Raw genomic sequence first — 21895 nt, forward strand, 5'->3', positions numbered from 1 at the left:
CAACCCTCTCCTTGCATTGGATTAGTTTACTAGGACAGCTCACAGAACTCAGGGAAACAGATGAACAGCCAGATTAAGAGATGGGTAGGGCAAGATGTGGGGGTTGCGGAGCTTCTGTGCCTTCTCTGGGTGTGCCACCCTCCCAGCACCCCCACATGTTTAACAGCCCAGAAGCTCATCAAATTTTTTTGTTCAAGAAATTATGTACAGTGTGATCTTCAACCCCCATCCCCACCTCTTCCTGGAGAGGTGGGCTGAAATTTACAACCCTGTTATCCTCTAAGTACTCATTGATGGGCGGAGGTTGGTGGGTGGGCTGAAATTTCCATCCCTCCTATCCTCTAATTACTCAGTTTTTCTGGTGAGGCTATCTAGAGGCTCTACCCTAAGTCACCTCATTAGTATAGACTCAGGTGTGATCTGAAAGGAGCCATTATAAATAACAAAAGACACTCTTGTTACTCAGGAAATTCCAAGGGTTTTAGGTTTTGTTTTGGTTCTTTTGGGCAAGAATCCAAAATAAGACCAAATACATTTCATATTATACCACAGACACATTCTTGTCCCTCAGTTTCTCAGGTGCTCACTTTCCTCCTCAACCTACTCAGATTCAGTGTTTGATTGCTCTAACCGCTCCTTGCATGTATAGCTATACAACGCTTAACTACGGGAATACGTTCTGAGAAATGCGTCGTTAGGTGATTTTGTCCTTGTGTGAACATCGTAGAGTGTACTTACAAAAACCTAGAGAGTATAGCCTACTATACACTTAGGCTACATGGTATAGCCATTATAATCTTATGGGACCACCATCCTATATGCTGTCATTGACCTATAGGTCATCAGAAATGTTGTTAGGGGTGCTTGATTTACTCCAAACCTCTTTGATCCTCATTCCTTTCACCGAACTTGTCTAGGATAACCACATCCTAGTTAAATGTAATTCCTCTTATTTCAGGTCTCTAGCATGGCTGGAGAAAATAACCATCCACACTGTCTGGTCTCATTCTAAATTCGTAACCACTCCCTCCAGTGGGTCTGTAGTTCTGTGCTGCTGTTCTATAGTAATTCCCTAGTCAGTTCAGTCTCCTATAAGTAACTATTTCAAACCTCCTTTGCCTTCTTCCTCAGTCTTACTCTCAGTTTTTGGTTTCGTATTTCACTGAGAAAATAAAAGTAGTCAAAAGGAAGTTTCCTTTCTGTGCCTGGCTTATTTTACTTAACATGATTTTCTCCAAGCTTATCCACATTGCTGCAAATGGCAGAATCTCGTTCTTTTTAATGACTGAGTAGTATTCCATTGTGTATATATACCACCTTTTCCTTTTCCTTATCCAGTCATCTGTCAGTGGACACTTAGGTTGATTCCATATCTTGGCTATTGTAAATAGAGCTGCGATGAACATGGGAGGGCAAGTATCCCTTTAACAAGATGATCTCCATTCACAAAAATACAACAAATATTTAAGTGAAAAGTTGAATACAAAAGAATGCTACAACCTCAGTTTAGTAATTAATAAATAAATAGTAAGTAAATATCAAATAATGTAGAGAATGCCTGGAAAATATGTCCTATATTAATTTTTAAAACAGCTTAATGGAGATGTAATTGACATAAAATAAACTCATCTTATTTAAAATGTTTTTTTAAAAGGTGGGAGGGAGGTTCTCCTTGCTTCCAGTGCATACCAGATCTTTCTAAGTGCATCTGTAGCAGCTGAAGAACTGTTTGTGCTTCTGTCTAAAGCCAGTCTCTAACTTGTGCAGTAGAAATCGTTCCCTCTCAGCTGCCCCAGGATATTGCTCTTACAGTCATCTCCTTCAGCAACCATTTTTTCCTTTCTACTGTGTTGTTATTGCTGTAATATCTCCCATGTTAAAAATGAAAACCTCCCTTGATTTCACATTCCTGTCCGCCTACATTCCTCTTTCTTTGTCCCCTTATAGCAAAGCAGTATTCACAAATGGTCCCCGTGTGCTGACCATAAACCACCCCAACATTTACCAAAGCTTGTTATATAGTAAGTTTGAAAAACTCGTTCTGATAAATACGTTTGGTAGATGGAGAGTGCCTTTGGAGATTTATGGGCATAGTAGCAAGTTAGGTTCTCTGAGATTTCTGTAACAAGGAACTGTTTACACTTACCCAAATTTATTAAACACAGAGCACTTCTAGTAAAAGGATCTGTGGATGTTTTGGTGCTTCTTTTTTAACACAATTTAAGAAATGTTCAACTGCTCAATTGTAATAATAGGCAAGTTTGCTTAAATATCATTTCTCTCAGCTTAATGGAGAGACGATAAAAGTCCAGAGAGGTTCCCTCCTCTCCACTCCCCCATCCCTCACTAGAATTAGTACTATGCTAGTGGGAGAGGTGATGTCTTAAGGTTCTGTAATTGACCAAGTTACCTACTTTGGGTAATTATATTTATCTAGGGGTATTGTTATTAACAAATTTGTCTTATTTACTTTTCCTGAAGGTGAAATGTTATTTTCCTAAACATGTTCTTCTAGAAAAGCAAAGCGTTTTATGAGCCAGTCTTATTTTTTTTCCGGCTGTGGTTTAACTCATTAGACTTTGGTTGTTCTCATAACTAGATAATACACATGAACTATGAATTAACCTATTCGCAATATCTAGTGCCTTTCTAATTGAAATACATTACTTCTGTGTTTTAGGTGTCTGGAGTAGATTTGCAGAATGCCTCACACAGAGAAGCAGTTGAGGCCATTAAGGATGCAGGAAACCCTGTGGTGTTCGTTGTTCAGAGCTTGTCATCCACTCCAAGAGTAAGTTTAGTTCATATTTTCAGAAAGTTTAACAATATTCTCTATACCTGTGGACCAAGATTTTGCCTCCAGCAATTGTTCCATACATTTTCATTATTATTTAGAAAAGGTATTAGCTACATAAAAATTTAGCCATTAACTTCAATTTCCCTTTTTTTCCCCCTTCAAGTTTGATCTCCAGGTCAAATTTGAGTCATTACAGTGTGTGTTGGTTTAAGTCACAGGCTGTGGAGTCAAAAAGACCTGTTTTCAATTCCCTGATTCCCTATTTACCAGCTTTGCTAACTTGGAGGCAAGTTACTAAATTCATCTGAGCCAGTTGCTTTGTACATGAAATACTCTCAACGTAAAAAGAGGTCAGGTGTGAAAACATTGTAGAGATACTTTCAAATGTTCTGTTTGTTTATTAACACATGTAAAAATATAAACATGCTGACATGTGGCATTGTATATTCTACTGTTGGAGATTCTGAATTTAAAAATAGCAATATTTAATCACAAATTTTCTTCTGTAATTAATTAGTGCTTTGGTATGGAATTGGAACTCTGATATGATGTCATTGGCAGGATGTGTATTTTATATTGCAGTGTGCAGCAGAAATGTCACCCTTAAATCCTGTAACTGGAAGCCATATTTATTTTTCTTTATTTTAAAATGGAAGACAGCTGTTCAAAACATAGGCACTTCTAGACAGTAGAAAAACTTTGCATATTTAAAAAAATTATTTGATTTTCAATAATGTAGTGCTTTCTAACCTTTTCTGTGTCAAGGAATACAGAAAATAATATTTGTATAACAAACTGCACTAATAGATGGTTGGCTGCCGCAGGCATGGAGGTACTGACCAGATATTTCCACACGTGTGTAAGCTGCCTGCACACAGGGGACAGCAACCTCCATCCTGCTCGGGCAGCTCTGCTGGGTTGCACTGCATTGCAGTATGGTGCCTTCCATTCTTAGTGCTGTGTTTACACTGTCAAGACTAATTGAATAAAGTTTTCTTATTTTCAGAGAGTGTGAAATTCAGTAAGAGTTTTTGAAATCTAGCTTTTAATTCTTATCATATTGAGAATACAGTTAAGGCTGTCACTTTTATTTCTGGAAACTCAGTTCAATAGGAAAATCGGCCAGACTATTCCTTGCCAAATGATACTTCCAAAGAACCAATTTTGAGTGAGAATGAGCCAACCAAATTATACATTTATGTGTCCAGCTGTGAATGCCTTGCCGAAAAATACTCAAAGCATTTAAAATAGGCTAAAGAGTCAACCCAAAAGCCCAGGCTTTTAATCTAGCCTGTGCTAGTGCACTGAGGTGGAAATTTGGGCTTGGATGACATGAACAATGCAATTTCTTTCAACTGTTCAAAAGAAGAAAATCTCTTCAGCAGTGTGCCTTGCTCAAGTCACTTATTCCCTGTGTACTATAACACACTGCCACATTGTGCCTTCAGTTTATCAAGCATTGGACTATCCTTTTGCAATTGGGTCATGTCTTCTGAGGTTATCAGCTCATGTGTTGTTTCTTTCTTCCTGTATTCCAGTTGTACTGCATTGATACTGTTGTTCCATAATGGTACCTACATTTTTTTGACACATGTACATTTTGCATATTAATCACATATGAATATATTTTTACTTTTACAGGAAATATGCTGTCTTCTTTTTTCTAAAAGATTTTATTGAGCATTTTGTCTTCCAAATTTTGCTAACAATATATGTACAGAAACGTATTTCTCTGCTATTTGAAACATAATGTAAGCACTGAGTGGAAACTGACATTCTGTCGCATCGCAAACCTTCCACTGTTCAGCTTCAGCTGGCTTTTCCTATGGGAGAAATTAGGCCTCATGTGGGTAGATATCCTGACTCGTCTTTAGGCCAAGAAACACATCCTTTTGAACTCTAACTTAGGTTGTTCTGTGTATTAAATATAGATACAAATATTAACTACGAGCACACCATCTGTTAACATAGGAAGCAGTGAATATATGTTAATGTATAATTACTACTGTTCTTCACTTAAACATTTCTGAGACTTTCTCGTTTATTGCAAAATTAATTTATTTATTTACACTCTATATTGAAAGTGAAAAGAATTTAATCTTAAAATTGGATTTAGAGGGAAGCAGGTTTTTTGTCTTTTGTTTTTAATTCTCTCTAGGCATGCAGTTCTTTAATTTTCTGAGCAAAGAGATTTATATTTTCTTTTAATCTTCACGTCTGTCATCAGATTTTAAGCCAAGATTATTTGTTAGCAGTTTGAAGAGATTTTTCAAAATCACTAAAACCTTTATATTTTCCTAAGATATTTTATAGTTTTGCAAAAAGAAACGAGTCAAAAAGTAATCTATTGTGTTGCCACCATTAAAAAAAATTTTTTTTTTTTTTTTTGGTGGCTGGCTAGTATGAGTATTGAACCCTGGACCTTGGTGTTTACCAATACCGTGCTCTAATCGTCTGAGCTAACTGACCAGCCCCAAGAATTAAAATTACTTTTATGGAATTGAACTGTTTTATTCATTTATAATCATTGAGCTTACTTTATATTGGAAATAGATTTGTAATTTATCCTTATGCTAACAGTGATAGTGAAGTATTGAGTTCACACAGTGTGCTAGAAAAAATACTTGCAATGGGGGTATAGTGATGAATGATGTAAATCTATCACATAAATGAGGTATCCTATGTTCTAGAAATTAACTTAGGTTACCTCTAAAACTTTACTTTGAAAAATGAGATGTTTGGGTAACAGTATTGTGACCTTCTTTTTAGTCTTCTTTATCTTTACCTCTGTATCTACACACACAAACTTGTGAATTTATATGCCCTGGTAGCAAGTTTTATTGTTTGCCTTAAATTGTACTTCTCATATCTTTACTTTTTAGATGTCACAAAATTAGTTAAGATTTTAACTGTTTTATAAAAAAATACATCAAGAAATATAATGACATTTAAACTTTTTCTTTTCCTCCCTCCACCTCTTTTTTGTGGTGGTAGGTCATTCCTAATGTACATAACAAAGTCAACAAAATTACCAATAACCAGGACCAGGACACCCAAGAAAAGAAAGTAAAGGTAACTCAAACTTCTCAAGCTTTTTAAAAGTGTTTTTGTTTTCTTTTTGCATATTTGAGCTATAATTAGTAACAGTGGTTTTTTGATGAATGTCAAAAATCTGGTTTTGTTGTGTGTATGAAATAGAGATATAAATATTAATCACTAGCACCGTGTCTAGTCACATAGGAAGCACTGAATATATGTTAATGTATCATGTTTACATGATTTATACTGGACTCCTGTGTAAAATTTTTATGCCTGGGTAATTTTTTCCACTTAATAACATAACTGAATTTCAGTGGATGCTGTTTCTGAGCTTTCTCTTTGTTCTATTTGGTTAGCTCATCTGTGTAGAAGTACTGTATTTATAGTATGTCATTCTGGTGAACATAACTGTTTCTCACCAGGATGAAACCCAGAAACCTGATGAAGCGTAGGTACGAAAGTATCTGTACCTCTCTTTCCTGTTCAGCTGGGCTGGTTGTTTGTCTGTTCCCCAACATGCCTGTCACACTCTGAGTCTTTGATCTTGCTGTTCTTCAGCCTGGAAGTACATTTCCTGCTTTTGTTTTCCCGTAAGACTCCTTTTCATCCTTCAATGACCAGATCAAAGGTCATCTCTGCTGAGAAAATTTATCTTACTGTCAATCAGTAGAAATCACTCACTCCTGTTTTAGAATATATTGACCTAAAAATTATTTTAGGATGTAGTGTCAAGTAGGAATGAATTTTCATTTTTTCCACATAAGGATAACTAATTATTTCACTGTTTTAAAATAGTACTTCCTTTACCCACTGACTTGCAATGCAGCTCTGTCATATGTCAGGTTACGAGGGGGAGTCTGTTTCTGAATTTCTCTCTGTTCCATTTGGTCAGTTCATCTGTCCTAGCACAAAAAAAATTTTATGGTTTTCTTTAGAAATTATTAAAGCCCAGTAATAAATCTTGTTTTCTGGTAGAGCAATTTCTTTTACGTATTTCTTCTTCTTTAGAAGTGTCTTGCCTATTTATGTCCTTTTCCTTTTCCATATAAATTTAGAATCAGCATGTCAAATTCCACAAAAAATCTCTTTGGAGATTTTGGTTGGAATTGTGTTGAATCTATTGATTAATTTGGAAAGAAGTTACATCTTTTTGATGTTGAGACTTTTTAACCTTTAGCTTGATGTATTTTCTATTTACTAAATTCTTTTATTTCTTTCAATTAATTTTTCTGATTTTCTTCAGAAAATATTGTAAATATTTTGACTTATTCCTAGATATCCTTATGTTTTATGTTGCTATTAAATCTCTCTTTAAATTTCATTTTTTTTTTTTTTTTTTAAAAGATGACCGGTAAGGGGATCTTAACCCTTGACTTGGTGTTGTCAGCACCACGCTCAGCCAGTGAGCGAACCGGCCATCCCTATATGGGATCCAAACCCGGGGCCTTGGTGTTATCAGCACCGCACTCTCCCGAGTGAGCCACCGGGCCGGCCTGGGTGCTAGTTTCCCATGATGAGTTCCACTTGTGAAAGAAAGTCCACCGACTGAGCCATACACTTAACTGTCTATGCTCTGTTCTGTTTGTATATTGCAGTTGAATAAAACCACTACTTAAAAAAGAAATTCAGTTGGAGGGGGAGATAGGATTGCCAGATTTAGCAAATCAAAATATAAAATGCGCAGCTAAATTTGAATTTCAGATAAATGAAAAAAAAATTTTTTTTTTTGGCGGTTGGCTGGCACAGGGATCCGAACCCTTGACCTTGGTGTTATCTTTGTTTGCCAGCATGTATACATAAAATTGACTTTTATGTACTATTTAATTGATGTCTTATAACATTATTCTCTTATTCTCTTATAAAATAATCCAGTGCAGAACACTGGAAAAACCAAAATACTGAAATAAAAAAATAAAAATCTCTCATAAACCTACCACCTAAAGATGAATTTATTAAATATTTCATGCACAGCCTTCGAGTGTCTTTTGTATGTGCTCGATTTATATATATATAAAGTATTTATAAGATACTTTTTATATTTTTTATATATATAAAATATTTTTAATAAGAAAGTGAATCTCAAATTCTAATACTATGTGTAGATTTTTATTTTTTGATTTTCTATACAGGTAATAATGAGCACTTTGGAAAAAGGCAGTTTTCTTTTTCCTTTTCCAATCTGTCTACTTGTTTTATTGTACGTGCTAAGACCTCTAGTACTATGTTTAATAGAAGTACTCATAGCTAGCATTCTTGTCATTTTTTCTTCTGATACTTAAGGAACTGTTTTTAATATTTCACCATTGAATACGAAATGTATTGTAGGTATATGTAGATAATTCTTCAGGTTAAGGAACTATTCTCTTTCATTCCTATTTTGCTAAGAATTTTTAACATGAATGACATTGGTGTTGAATTTTATCAAATGTATCATCTGTAGTCACTGAAATAATTATATATACATGTATGTGTGTATATATGTATAAATACTTTTTTCTCCTTGGGTTCTTTAATGTGGTAAATTACATTAATGGATTTCATAATGTTAAAGCAATCTTGACTTCTTGCATTAAACTTAATTAGGTCATGGTCTTTTTTTCCTACTGCTAGTATTATTTCTTTTAGGATTTTTGCATCTGTAGTCATGAGTGAGATGAGCCTGGAATTTTCCATTTATATACTGTCTTATCTGGCCTTGGTTATGGTAAACCAATAAAATGAATAATGGGAGTATTTGTCCTTTTCTGTTCTCTGAGTGTTGTATAAAATGGTAATTATCACTTTTTTCAATGTTCGGTCAAACTAGTTTATGAAGCCATTGTGGGCCATTGTGTTTTCTTTGTGGGAAAATTTTAAATACTGATTTAGTCTCTAATGGCTATTGACCATTCAGATTTTCTCTTTCTTCTAGTCAGTTTGGGTTATTGACTCTTTTCTAGGAATATTGAAGTCACCTAAGTTATTTACGTTTATCAGCATAAAATTGTTTATGTATTATCTTAACGTTGATCATCTCAGCTCCATCCATACTAGTTGTTTTTCATTCTGAATATAGTTATTTATTTGCCTTATCTTTTTATTGACTAATTTTGAAAGTAATTTTTCATTAATCTTCTTGAAGAATTAACTTTTTAACTGTGTTAGTCTTCTCTGTTGTATCTTTTTCTGTTTAATTAATTTTGTTCTCATCTTTATATTGCCTTACTTGTTTTGTTTTTTCGATTTCTTTTGGTGGGTGGCCAGTACCGGGATTCAAACCCTCAATGTTGGTGTTGTAACACTACACTCCAGCCAACTGAGCTAACTAGCTGGCCTTGCCTTACTTGTTTGTTTGGGTTTATTTTCCTTCCCCTGTCCCCCCAATAACCTTTAGTAGTTGAAGAGTTAATTAATTTTCAGTTTTCCTTCTTTTCTGAACTAATCATTTAAGACCATACATTTTCTCCTAAGATGTTTATTACTTCCCAAGATTTTAAGTTGAATTTCTGTTGTTCAGTACTAAGGTTTTTTTGGCTCCCAACTTGATTTCTCTTTTACCCAAGATTTATTTAGAAACGTATTTTCACATTTTCACATGAATATTTTAAAAAATCTTTTTGTTGTTATTTTCTAACTTATTTCAGTTAAAATCAGAGATTGCTATTTGTGTAATATTAATTCTTTCACATTGGCTGAAACTTTTTCATGGCCTCGTACATAGTTGGTTATTGTAAATGTTGTATTTGTGATTAAAAGAGAGTACAGGTTTTTATAAAAAGTTGTTAGGTCATACTAATTAGTTATTCAGATATTCTATATACTAATTTTTTTTTTTTTGGTTAACATAACCTAATGATTGTCCATTTGATGGTGAAATTAGTCTAGTTTTTCATGTAGTTTTTTCAGTTTTTATTTTGCGTGTTTTCAAGTTAACTTATTAGGTGCCTGAAAGTTTAGGATTTTTATATCTTTCTAGGGAATTGACCTTTTTATTAATATGTGACAGTATTTAGTAATGCCTTATTATAATCTATTTATTCCAATATCACTGAAACCATGCCAGCCTTCTTTTTATATTTGCCTGGTATTTTTTCTTTGAATTTTTTGATTCATGCACATAAAATGAATTCAGATTTCCAACCTGGATGAATATGGACTTGTTCAGAATTCTCAGGGGACATCTTGTTACTCTTTTTCTCTTACACCTCAAACTAAGACCAAGATCAGGAAATATCATCACTATGTTCCATGATCAAGATTTTGGTTTGCTTGCTTGTTTGGTTGATTTTTTTGTTTTTATCTTCATCCACTGCAGGTTTTACTCTTTTTAAAAAAAAAAAAAAAAGGAAGAAAGAGAGAAAAAAGAAAGCCATAACTGAATTGAATACATGGGAAAACTTTAATTACAAACATGCACATGGGGCCAATTAAGACACTGACTCTTTGAAGATTTGGGGGAAGAGTTCTTGAAAAGGAAAAGTAACATTATGTTGCTTACCAAATTACAGGATTGTCTGTTTAACCTGGATGGCTACTGTCTTTGATTTCAGATCTTAATTACAAAGATTAAGATTATTTTCAGATTAGCAGTATCACATATTCTGTGATCAGGATTCTGTGATTTCTTTTTCCCAGCTGTGAATAAGCACTTATAAAATGTAGATTCTAAGAGACTGTGGTTATTGCTTGCATAAGTGTTTATTAGGTACAGATTGTAGGTAATTCCTTGCAGAATTCTCTCTCAACATTTTAGAGGGTACAGGCTTTACTTTCAGGGATGAGGGTTTGGGAGGGTACTATTTTTAGTTCAACTTCCTATCTTGCTTGGCCTCAAGGGGGCACTTGGGACTCATTAAATCACTAGCTCTCATTAGATAAAAATGAGTAAATACTGTACAATTATTATTTACATGAAAATCTAGAAAATATAATCTGTAGGGACAGAAAGCAGAAAAGTGGTTCCCTGGTAATTGGGTGCCGTGGGGAGGGGTGGGAAGGAAGGATTAAAAAGAGGCATAAAGAAAATTTTAGGAATGATGGTTATGTTCATTACCTTGATTGCGGTGATGGATTCAAATTGTACACTTTAAAATGTGTGCAGTTTTTATATATCAATTATACCTCAACATATTGCAATAAGACTTTTAAAGACAAAAATTCCCTGCCCTTCCGCAGCTTGCATTCTAGTGGGGCAAGGCAAACAAGACAGAATTCAGAAACTGCTACTTTAAAGCAATTTGGGGACAAATCATGGAGACCCACGAAATGTGACATCTCAAAGGGACTGGAATATAAGCTCTGTGAGGGCAGGGATCTCATCTGTCTCATTATTACTCTACCCTCATTGCCCAGAACACTGCCTGGCACCATACATATTTATTGAATAAATAAAGAATACTAAAAACAAAACAAAATCTCTGGCTTTAGGTCATCAGGGATTGACATTATTCCACTAGACCTCCTAGTATGGGAGTTATGGTTGTTTCTGGCCTCAGAGACATGTTACAAAAACACTGTTTAAAATTTAATCTGTCATGTTTATGTGGTTAAGGGTTTCTCAGAATATTTAGTGAACACTATTGCTGGAATTTTGTTGATTTATATGTTGATTCAAAGCTATGAGTATTCATCTAATGTTTATTGGAAACCTATTGTGACCCAGTTACTGTGTGGCAGTCTGGATATAATGTCGAAAAGGAAACAGAGAAGGTATCAATCAGTCTGTGGGGACACAGACAATAAACAGCACATAGATGAATAGACGGTTAGTAATTAAATTACTTTTGGGAACAAGATAATTTAGTCGATTCAGGAAAATCCCATGTAAGATCCCAGGAAGGAAAAAGGTAAAGGTATATGATTCTTATCAATTTTGGCCTGCTTCATTAAATCAAATGGAATGTCAATACATAGCAAGGATGTTTGCATTCAGTAAAAACCCAGTAAGAGCCCAGGAAAGTAATACCAAAAGTCAATGTATGTCTATTTAGCTGAGTTCTTTGTTACAGAGGAAAACAACTAACCACTAAGTTAATATCGCAGTCGGAGTAATCATATCACAATCTACATCTTCCATTTCAGGTTTGGTATTTTAGTGGTTGCAGAATGCTCTTTACTATGTCACTTTTCTCTGAAATTGCATCTTATGTGCCAAGCATTATACCACTACGGTCTGGAATGACAAAGCACCTCCACCCTAATAGGCACAGAGATAAGGGCAAATGTAGTGAGATAAACAGAAGTTTAATTTGTGTGATAATCGAAATGTGCCCAAGGGGATATTGGATCACATCCTTTCCAAGTCTCTTTAGAAATTATTATCATTAGTAATTCTTTTATTCATTATTTTCTCATTGTACAAAAGCAATATATATTCTCTAGAATTATAGACAGTCAAAAAGAAGACAGTAAAAATCACTTAAAACTCATTTCTAACAGAGGTCTAGGTTAGAAATATCAATTTGGGCTTGAGATCATTTACATTAAAAGAGAGAGAGACAGAAAGAGAGTGACTTAAAAACTAACTTGATAAAATAATTATTAGGTCTTGAACACGTCCTGGTTTGGTTTGGTTTGGTTTGGATTTGTCTCAGTTCAGTATTTTCTGACCTGTTTTGTTTCATGTAGAGTGCAAAAGGATAGTCAATCAGGATTCATAGAAGTACTAATACTAATTATAGATTGATAACAATTCTTTGGTGTTTTCTTTCTAAACTTTAGTGTTATTTCACATATTCTCTTTTGTCAAGAGGTTGTGGACACTATTCACAACTGGGAGATTTGTTACTGGAGAAGTGGTCCTCTATTGTTAGTCACTTTCTTTTTCTTTACAGTTATTACCCAATGGAAATATTGTCTTCCACTAAATAGTAAGAGTTTCTAAAAATACAGATATATCAAGTTTTAATGAAAGTGTATATCTTCCGAATATTTCATTAAAACGAGTACATTTTATTGTATGTAAATTATACCTTAATAATGCTGATGTTATGACAGACATCTATTCCAAAGGGAAAATCTGGACATGCCAATCCCTGGAACTAAGGGAACTTTGTGTAGACATTTTGCAGAGATCAAAATTAGCTTCTGATGGTACTTAGAGTGCTACAGTGTTCATGATCTCTGATTATTCTTAACAGCAACAAATATAGTGTTCTATCATTGATAGTCTGCATTGTGTTAGGCATTAAAATTGGCTGATAATATTCAGGTTAATTTGTAAATATTTGTGGTATTCATACATATATCCAAACATATGTGTTTTTATACATGGATAGCACATTGTCATAAGTGTTTTTATAGTCATATATTTTTGTTTTATGCTCTACATAAATAAGATCAAGGAGATCAGGGAGAAGCATAGCTCTTTCTAAACTTAAATGATCAAATCACTTTTTTATGTGTATCTGGATTCTTTATTAGATGCTTCTGAGTTATTGGTTTCAGCTTCTGTTGTTCAAGTATAGCCATATGTCAAATGTAGACAGAGAAATGCAAAAACCCACTGGTCTAACATCCCAAAGAACTGTTCTTTCCAGTGGACCCAAGACATGTTCTTATGAAAAAATACAAACAGGCAAACAGACTAAAAAACACATTCTTTGTTGTCTTTCAATAAATAGAGAATAGGTCCTTATGGATCTAGTGTAGAATAGATCTTCATCATCCCAACAAATATCACTACATGGTCAGACTATAAAACCAAACTTTATTTATTGCTGCTACTAATGGGTAATAACTTATAGATCAAGTACATATTAGAACCAAACTTGACCTGGTATCAGAAACAAAAATATAGAATTGGAAATAAAAAACAGAGAAACAGACAGGCAAAGTTCTGTTACCTCTTGGAGTTTACTATGGGAGCCAAGAAATCATGTTAATGGGCTTAATCAGCTCATGAATTGCATATCTGAAGCTTCATAGTTTAATTGGTTCTGGAAGGTGAGTCTATTTGAGTATCTCAGTGGGACCTCCAAAACTGTCAAAGTATGATCTAAGAAAAAATAAAAAACAGGACTCATAAAATTATGCAAAAGTGCAGGTGCCAGGTATTTATTTAACTCATTAACAAGGGAGCCAACACGATGGTAAGCCTGGTTCAGAGAGAATTGAAGAGAATGGAGTATTTATAATTGCTGAAAGAAAGTATGCCTAAGATTCAAATTTAGATACAAAACTGGTTAATGTCTTACAGGGCAATGAAACTGTAACCTTTGGAGTTATCTTTTCTACAGACAAAATTAATTGAACAAGAATCATTTGCATCTAGAGAGTAATACATCAGAGAACCTAAACAGCATGAATAACAACCAATTGTTTAGTCATTTAGCAAATAGTTAAGGGAGGCCTACTTTGTGCCAGGGATGTTTTTCAGAGTTGAGTATACCACAGAGTCTGTTTTGTTCTCCGCTTTCATGGAGATTATAATCCCCTGGCCTAGCTATATGTACCTTGATCCAGCCTTCTCTGCCACAGGGAGAACCTGTCATACCCTTCTCTCATGTGCAACAGAAAATGCCCCAAGTTTTGGCAACCCACATTCAAACTATAGTAGACCACGACATGCTTATCCTGTATTCTTTTCAAGAGTTATTGGTAGATGCTAAATAAATACATTGGGTGCAGTTTTCCTTTAAATAAATAATATTTATATATATGAATAAAATGCTATTAAAGAGAATTCATATCTTTTAAAATTGTTTCAAAATCTGGCTTTGTTCTGAGTTTTGTGTTTAACGTAGAATAACCTGGTTATGAGAAAAAGGTTTACTGAAAAGAATTTATGTGCTTTTCCTCTTCACTTTACTCATTTTTTTCTTTTCAACTTAAAAGAATTGAAGAAACACAGTGATCACATTTCTGTATTCTCTTGTTGCTTAATAAGCATTACGTATTTGGCATCTTTTCTTCCTTCATCATGCTTGCATTTTATCGATTTTTGGATTTCTACAAATATATGTATGCTTTGGTTAGACATTATCTTAAATGTAGGTGTGCATTTTCTTTTATGAATCCTAAATAATGTTATCTATATTAGAAGAATTTATTACATACCTGCTTTCTGTAATGGGCCAGTCATCATCCACTTACTGAAGTGTATCCTGCCATTAGTGGTTTTGTCATATAAACCATAATTGAATGTACTTTATTGAAATCCTGTAGCAAAACAAATCTTAATCCAATTAAATTTGTAGAGTGCTCGGGTATATCAGCTCCTGTTCTTAGCAGCTTGGATCTTTTTGTAAAGTTTGGCATGTTTTATTTTTACCAGCGTTCAGGAAAATGTCTCCGTTCTGTGAAGGTAATCATATCATAAAGTATTATTCTACTTTAATTGTCTTTATGAACCAAATATTGATGTGCTGTATCATCTGGTATGTAAATTGAAAGTATACTTATGCAGAGATACTTATTTATCATAAAGATTTCTCTTGTTAAACATTAAGATGTCTGTTGACTAACTACAAATTATAGATGAATACCTTTTCAGTTGGAAAATCTTGGTATTTTATTTTTTAAGGAATGAAATCTGTAACTTTTACAATTGAAGAAGTTTAAATAATTGTGGAATTAATATAGTGGATTTTTTTGCTTTTAGGTTTATTTTTGAAATGTCTTTCAATTGAATTATTTGTTTAATAACAAAATTAATCTTTTACAATGTAAAGAATATGTATACGTAATTGGCTTTCTCACTGTGGAAAGGGATGTATTCTTCTAGGTAGATCAGTCTTTTTAAAAAAAATTATTCTTTATTTTTTCACAGTCAATACTTATTTAAGTTTTTATCACCAGAATTACCTATATTTTTTGGCAGGGGGGCAGCTGGCTGGTACAGGGATCCGAACCCTTGATTAGTGTTATCAACACCTCACTCTGACTGAGCTGACAGACCAGCTGTGGTCAACAGTGTCAAAAGCTGTGCTTTTGAATTCCTGTTTTCTGCATTTGTGTGTTTATATCACAGAGTCACTTCTATGTAATAATATAAGCATAAGAGAATAAGTTGTTTTATCATCCTTATGATATGCCTGAAGTTGGGTACAGTCAAAGTATTTCCAGATTATCTTTTTATGTTTTTTTTTGTCATGGAAGACAAGGATTGTACAAAAGCAATAAACCCTTCTTTCAAATTTTGCATCTTCAGAGGCAAGGAACTGCTCCACCTCCAATGAAACTGCCTCCACCTTATAAAGCTCCATCTGATGACAGTGATGAAAATGAAGAAGAATATGCCTTTGCTGACAGTGAGTTCCTTTTTATTACTCAGGGTATATGCAGAATTTACTAAATAATGCCTTAGTGACTGTTGTAAATGATCAAATACAGGGCTGTGGGTTCTTTGAAATGTGCATGAACATTTGCACATTTGAAACTTTTGTGGCTTTATTTCCTAAGCTTTTCTCTTTGATGTTGATAGGGGGAATATTGAAGGAAGCTGTGTTGTACACTATTTTACCTGTGTTCCCTCCTAATCTTACTATCTGGTTGTTAATACAAAAATGCTAAGAAGCCTTTGGAATTGGAGTTTGAACCATAATAATCTGAATTGGACATAGATATCAGCTCTTGATTACTTGCCTTCCTCAAAGTAACATCAATGTTGATGTTACTAATGCAAAATTACAGAAGGCCCACCAAGTCATGTTTTATCCTTTGGAATTCATTTTGTGATTTTCTTTTGCATTAGCTAAATCACATATACATTCAACCGTATATTTAATGGAGGATTTATTCTAAAAAATTTGCATTTCTTTTATGCATGTATTGTGTATATACATATACTTGCTAATGGGCATGGAGTTTCTTTTTGGGCTGATGAGATGTTCTAAAATTAGATAGTGGCAATGGTTGTGCAATTTGTGAATATACTAAAAACCACTGACTTATACATTTTAAATGGGTGAATTTTTTTCTTAAAAAATTGTTTTCTCTTCTACAATATAGAAAAGGAGTTTGATATAGAAATTGATAGAGTTAAAATTCTGGCTCCAGCACTGCCTAGAATATGACCTTAAGTATGCCGTCTTCTATAAAATGGGTGTAATAACAGTACCTACTTCATAGGGAGTGTCACATGGGATTGAAATAAGGTGATAAGGCCTTTAGCCTGCCACATAATGAATCTTCAACAAGTATTATAGCTATGATTATTGTTAATAAATTATTAAGTTAACTTTATATTTTCTATAATAAATAGAAATAAAATCTAAAAGTAAATATAACCTTATAATAATTAAGTTGACTTTATAAATCTTGATTTGTACTTTGTGATTTTACAGAGCCTTTTCTCATGTGTTATTTTCTTCATTTATTCAAGAAATATTTGTTGAATACTATCTGCTTTTTAGTAATAGTATTAAAGGAATCTGCTGTGAAATGAATAGCTCCTTTTTTCCTGGTAATGTCCCCAGCCTGGAAAACAGGATACAAAGGCATGGGACCAAAATTTGATAAGCGTGCTGTGGTGCTTTGGTTCTTAACCTCTTTTTGGAGAGTGTATTCTGTTTTGCTTACAATGGAATACCTGAAACTGGGTAATGAATAAATAAAATTTAGGTAACACCAAGGTCAAGGGTTTGCATCCCAAACTTGTCAGCCACAAAAAAAAAAAGAAAGAAATTTATTTCTTATGGTTTCAGAGCTGGGAAGTCCAAGGTCCAGGGGTGCATCTGATGAGGGTCTTCTTCTTGGTGGGGCCTCTACAGAATCCCATGGTGACACAGGCAATCACATGCTGCAAATGACAAGAACACTTTCATGTGCTCTCTATAAAGCCTCCACTTCGCACCCATGATAACCAGTCATGAGGGCAGGACCCTCACAATCCAGTTGCCCTAAAGATCCCACCTTTCAACATCGCCACATTGGGGATCAATCTTCCACATGACCTTTGGAGAGGACAAACATTCAACCCATATCAGAGAGCTACACATGATAGATATAATTGATGTGTGTGTGCACGTGTGTAACATACTCCCTTGTTCTGATATAGATATGAGGGCAACTGCAGCAGAATGTTGATAAGATGTTGATTATTCATACTTTCTGGGACATTAGAAGGCTAGTATTTGCCTATTAGGAAACCTGGCATAGGTGTGCAACTAAGAGTACATTCTACTCCTAGTTCTATTACTTAGTAGTTGTGAGTTCTTGGATAGGTTATCTAACCTCTTCATGGCTCACACTTGCTTATCTATATGGGAATGAGGAGATGTCTTATAATAACCTGCCTCATAGAATTGTTGTAAGAACTAGAGGAGAAAAAGCATTTGAAGATCTTAGTATAAGGATTGCGATACCTAGTAAGTATTCTGACTTACCATGTGCCAGGCATTATTCTAAGGCCTTTACATGTATTTTTAACTTGATCAACATAATAACTTTGTGAAGTTTTTAATTATGCATATAAAGAAATTGAAGATCAGAGAAATTAAGGAATGTGTCCAAAGTCACACAGCTAATAAATAGTGGAAATGGGGTTCAAACCCAAGTACTCTGACAGAGCCTGTATCATCATCTACATTTGCTGTAACTTAAAACCCATTACTATAGCAGAAATAGGTACAAGGTGATATGGGGTTCTCTTGTGAATATTATCTCAGATAGGCAGAGCAGCAGCATCTCCCCTAAAGTTAATAAGCTCTTCACATATGTGCATAAACACACATATATGGCACTAGTAGGGTTTGGGAAAGACACAGATATCCAGCACATGCAGAAAGACTTCTAATACTTAAGTCATCTTCTAATTGTAACATTTTACATTTCACAAATTCTCCAGCAAACCTATTTGGGATGTTTATGACTTTCCTCTCCATTTGTTTTTTTCTCTTATTTTTTTCTTCCCAATGTACATTCCTTTCTCAATTTACATCCCATTGAATTTACTGTTAACCTTCTCCAGAAGAGTTTAAACTGTATGGGGGTATTTATTTGTTAGATAGTTGACATTTAAAATGTAGGTGAGCCAAAAGCTTCTGGCATTCCTATGTTTCCTTTTGAAATGGATCCCATGGTTTTTTCTTTGTTCCTTAACTCTTATTAAATGAATACTCTGCTCATCTGTCCAAACTATGAGTAGATCAGGTCACTTTTATCAGATACTTATTGTCTGAAGACTAAGCATTTAAGTTGTGAAAGTATAATTATGTAACTTTCCCACAGGGTCCGTGACTCTGGAGTGGACCGCTGGAATTCAAGCCTTAGGTCCACAAGGACAGGGAGATCACAGATGTGAGATGCACATGTTTTTACAGCATGTCAGAAGGCTTTGGTTGTTGTTTAATTATAAAGTTTATTCAGTCAAGAAATTTTTATCGAGTGGGTATTATGGGTGGGCAGACACTGTTCTAACAGTGTTGGGAACACAGCAGAGAACATGGCCGCTCCTGTCATTAGCTCGTATTCTAGTGGGGGAGAAAGATTAAACAGTAAGATAACTTAAGTAGTGGTAAGCACTGTGAATAAAATAAAATAAAATATAAAAATTTAAATTAAATTAAAATTAAAGAAATAAAATAAAATTTAAAATAAACAGATGAAAATAAAAAATAAATAAAATACAAAACAAGGTAGTGTAAGAATAAATGCCTTGGAGGAGGCAACATTAAATAGAATGGTTAAGAAAGGCCAAGATAAGACCTAAATGGCGAGAAGGCACTAGTTATGCAAAGATCTGGCTCATATAGTCATTATATGGATTAGGTTTTTTTTCAGACTGTGACCCACAGTAACATATATTTTGCTTAACAACCAATGTAGATGCACACACAAACAGGAATATGCATACATAATTGAAACAAAAGTTTATAATCAGATTTTTGACCTGTCACATTACTTAAAGTTTTAAAAATTAATATTAATCATTGTTGGGGAGGTTGCAGAAAAATAGGAATTCTTATATACTGTTAGTACTAATAGGAATTCATATACCTCTTCAGGGAGACCCATCTGGCAGCACGTATAAAAATTTAAATGTGCATATACTTTGACTGAATAATTCAGCTTCCAGTGATATATCCTAAGGAATTCACTGTTCATGTGAATATAGGTGTATGTATATATAATACATTCACAAAGATGTTTGCTTTAGCATTTTTCACTAATAGCAATTATAGTGATATGTATGAAAGGTCTTCAAAAAGTTCATAGAAAGATTTGTATTATCTTTTAATTCCATTTTCCATGAACCTTTTCAAGTACCTTCATGTTATATGTACTTTATATATTAATTAAGTCACAGGTCTTCAAAAAGTTCATAGAAAGATTTGTATTATCTTTTAATTCCATTTTTCCATGAACCTTTTCAAGTACCTTCATGTTATATGTACTTTATATATTAATTAAGTCACTTAACTTCTAAGGTTTTCTAGCCATTTGACCTAAAAAAGTTGCATCTCTTTCCTTTAGTTTCCATATTTGTAACATGGGGATAATAATGGACACTTATGGTCTAACTTAATCTTTATTATTCTGTCTTATAATATTTACATTTTTATGAACATTCGTTGAGTCACAAAGAGTATAATGTTTCTTGTAACGTTAATTATTCTAATAGTCACATTAACTATCAATATCTTTCTCTATTTAGCTTTTTTAATTTAATAATTTTTAATATAAAATAGCAGCTTTCATTCTTTAATTATTTGTAGTAAGCATTATACTTCAATTAACTGATAGAATTCAACATAGCAAGCACATATGTCACAGAAAGAGATTTTTCACTCCCAAGTTACATTAAGAATACGAACCTAGGTAGTAAAAGTAAATCCGAATGTCAACCGTGTTTGAATTATTGCCATTAATACACAGTTTCACTTTTATTGTTAACCCATGTTGTCACCAGCTCATTGATCTTGCAGTGGCTCAGAGGTATCTTTCAGATCTTTTGCCTTCTGGAGGCCAAAGCCAAATAGCAGATTTTAACCAAATTCTAAGCTCAAACTGAACTTTGCAAGATTCCTGCACTATTTACTTGAGAAAAGTATAGAATATATCGCAAGCTACTTTCAACTTTATTTAATCCACTTGAATTTTATATAACAAAATATGCTTATTTTGAAGAACAAAAAAGCATTTTGTCTTACAGCTCAATAAGAAGAAAGCAACCAACGCAAGTTTTTTAAATGGGCAAAAACTTGAAATGGCATTTCACCAAACACATGTGAATGGGTAATAAGCACATAAAGTGCTCAGTGTCATTAGTTATTAGGGAAATGCAAACCAAAGCCACTATACATCTACTGGAATGATTTTACTAAAAAAAAGATAATAAGACATATACTGCTGATGGGAATGTAAAATAGTATAGCCACTTTGGAAAACAGTTTGGCAGTTTTTAAAAAAGATAAATATAAGCTTACTATATAACCCAGCAATTACATGTCTAGGTATATACCCAAGAAAAGTGAAAACATATGTCCACACAAACACTACTCCATGGATATTTATAGCAGCATTATTCATAAAAGCCAAAAACTGGCTTCCAGTGAAGATGGTGAAATAGATGCTCCCCAGTGTCACTCTCTCTCTCAAATCAACCAATTTACAACTATTAAAAAGCAACAACAGCCAGTCTGGGGCCACCAGGGCTCAGGGGAGGAGGAGGAGAGACCTACAAAATTTGCAAAGGCAGGAGCAGCCATGAAGAAGGAAAGAAAGGACCACTCCCACCATTTAGAGCCCCAGATGCTTTAAGGCTGGAGCTGCTGAGCACACAGAGCAGGAGCTGTGTCCTTCATATGAAGTTGCTTGGAGGTGTCAGAGGAGAAGAGGCCATGGTGGCTGCCAGGCCAGCAAGACCACTAACAGGGTTCCTGTGGACCCACATAGGACCAAGGAGCCACAGACAACAGATAAAAGGAACCACTCAGAGGTGGGTGAGTCATCGCAAGGGACTGGTGCACAGCCCATCCCATGGGAAGTATTTGGAGTAGGGTGGTGGGGAGACAGGCCACCGGGAGAACATTGGGGAATATCATGGACAGCTGATCTCCCTCCCAGTTAGTGCAGGACCACTCAGTGGAGACTAGTCAGGAATGTAGAACTGCAGGGGGTGCAGTCTGCTGAGAAGAC

The 21895-nt window shown here is 34.3% G+C and overlaps 1 protein-coding gene across 1 annotated transcript in view; it reads left to right on the forward strand.

Annotated features, from left to right (window-relative positions):
* INADL (InaD-like (Drosophila)) overlaps window positions 1-19054 on the forward strand; it is a gene marked incomplete at its 3' end in the record, with an annotated part of 165617 nt that extends 146563 nt beyond the window's left edge. The window contains exons 24-27 of the mRNA XM_008584873.1: window positions 2681-2791; window positions 5792-5869; window positions 15966-16065; window positions 18986-19054. Of these exons, the coding sequence (XP_008583095.1) occupies window positions 2681-2791; window positions 5792-5869; window positions 15966-16065; window positions 18986-19054 (358 nt within the window). The remainder of the gene's footprint in view (window positions 1-2680; window positions 2792-5791; window positions 5870-15965; window positions 16066-18985) is intronic.
* Window positions 19055-21895: the final 2841 nt, after the last annotated feature.

This window comes from Galeopterus variegatus, unplaced genomic scaffold, assembly GCF_000696425.1.
Source record: "Galeopterus variegatus unplaced genomic scaffold, G_variegatus-3.0.2 Scaffold3395, whole genome shotgun sequence".
Classification (NCBI taxonomy): Eukaryota; Metazoa; Chordata; class Mammalia; order Dermoptera; family Cynocephalidae; genus Galeopterus; species Galeopterus variegatus.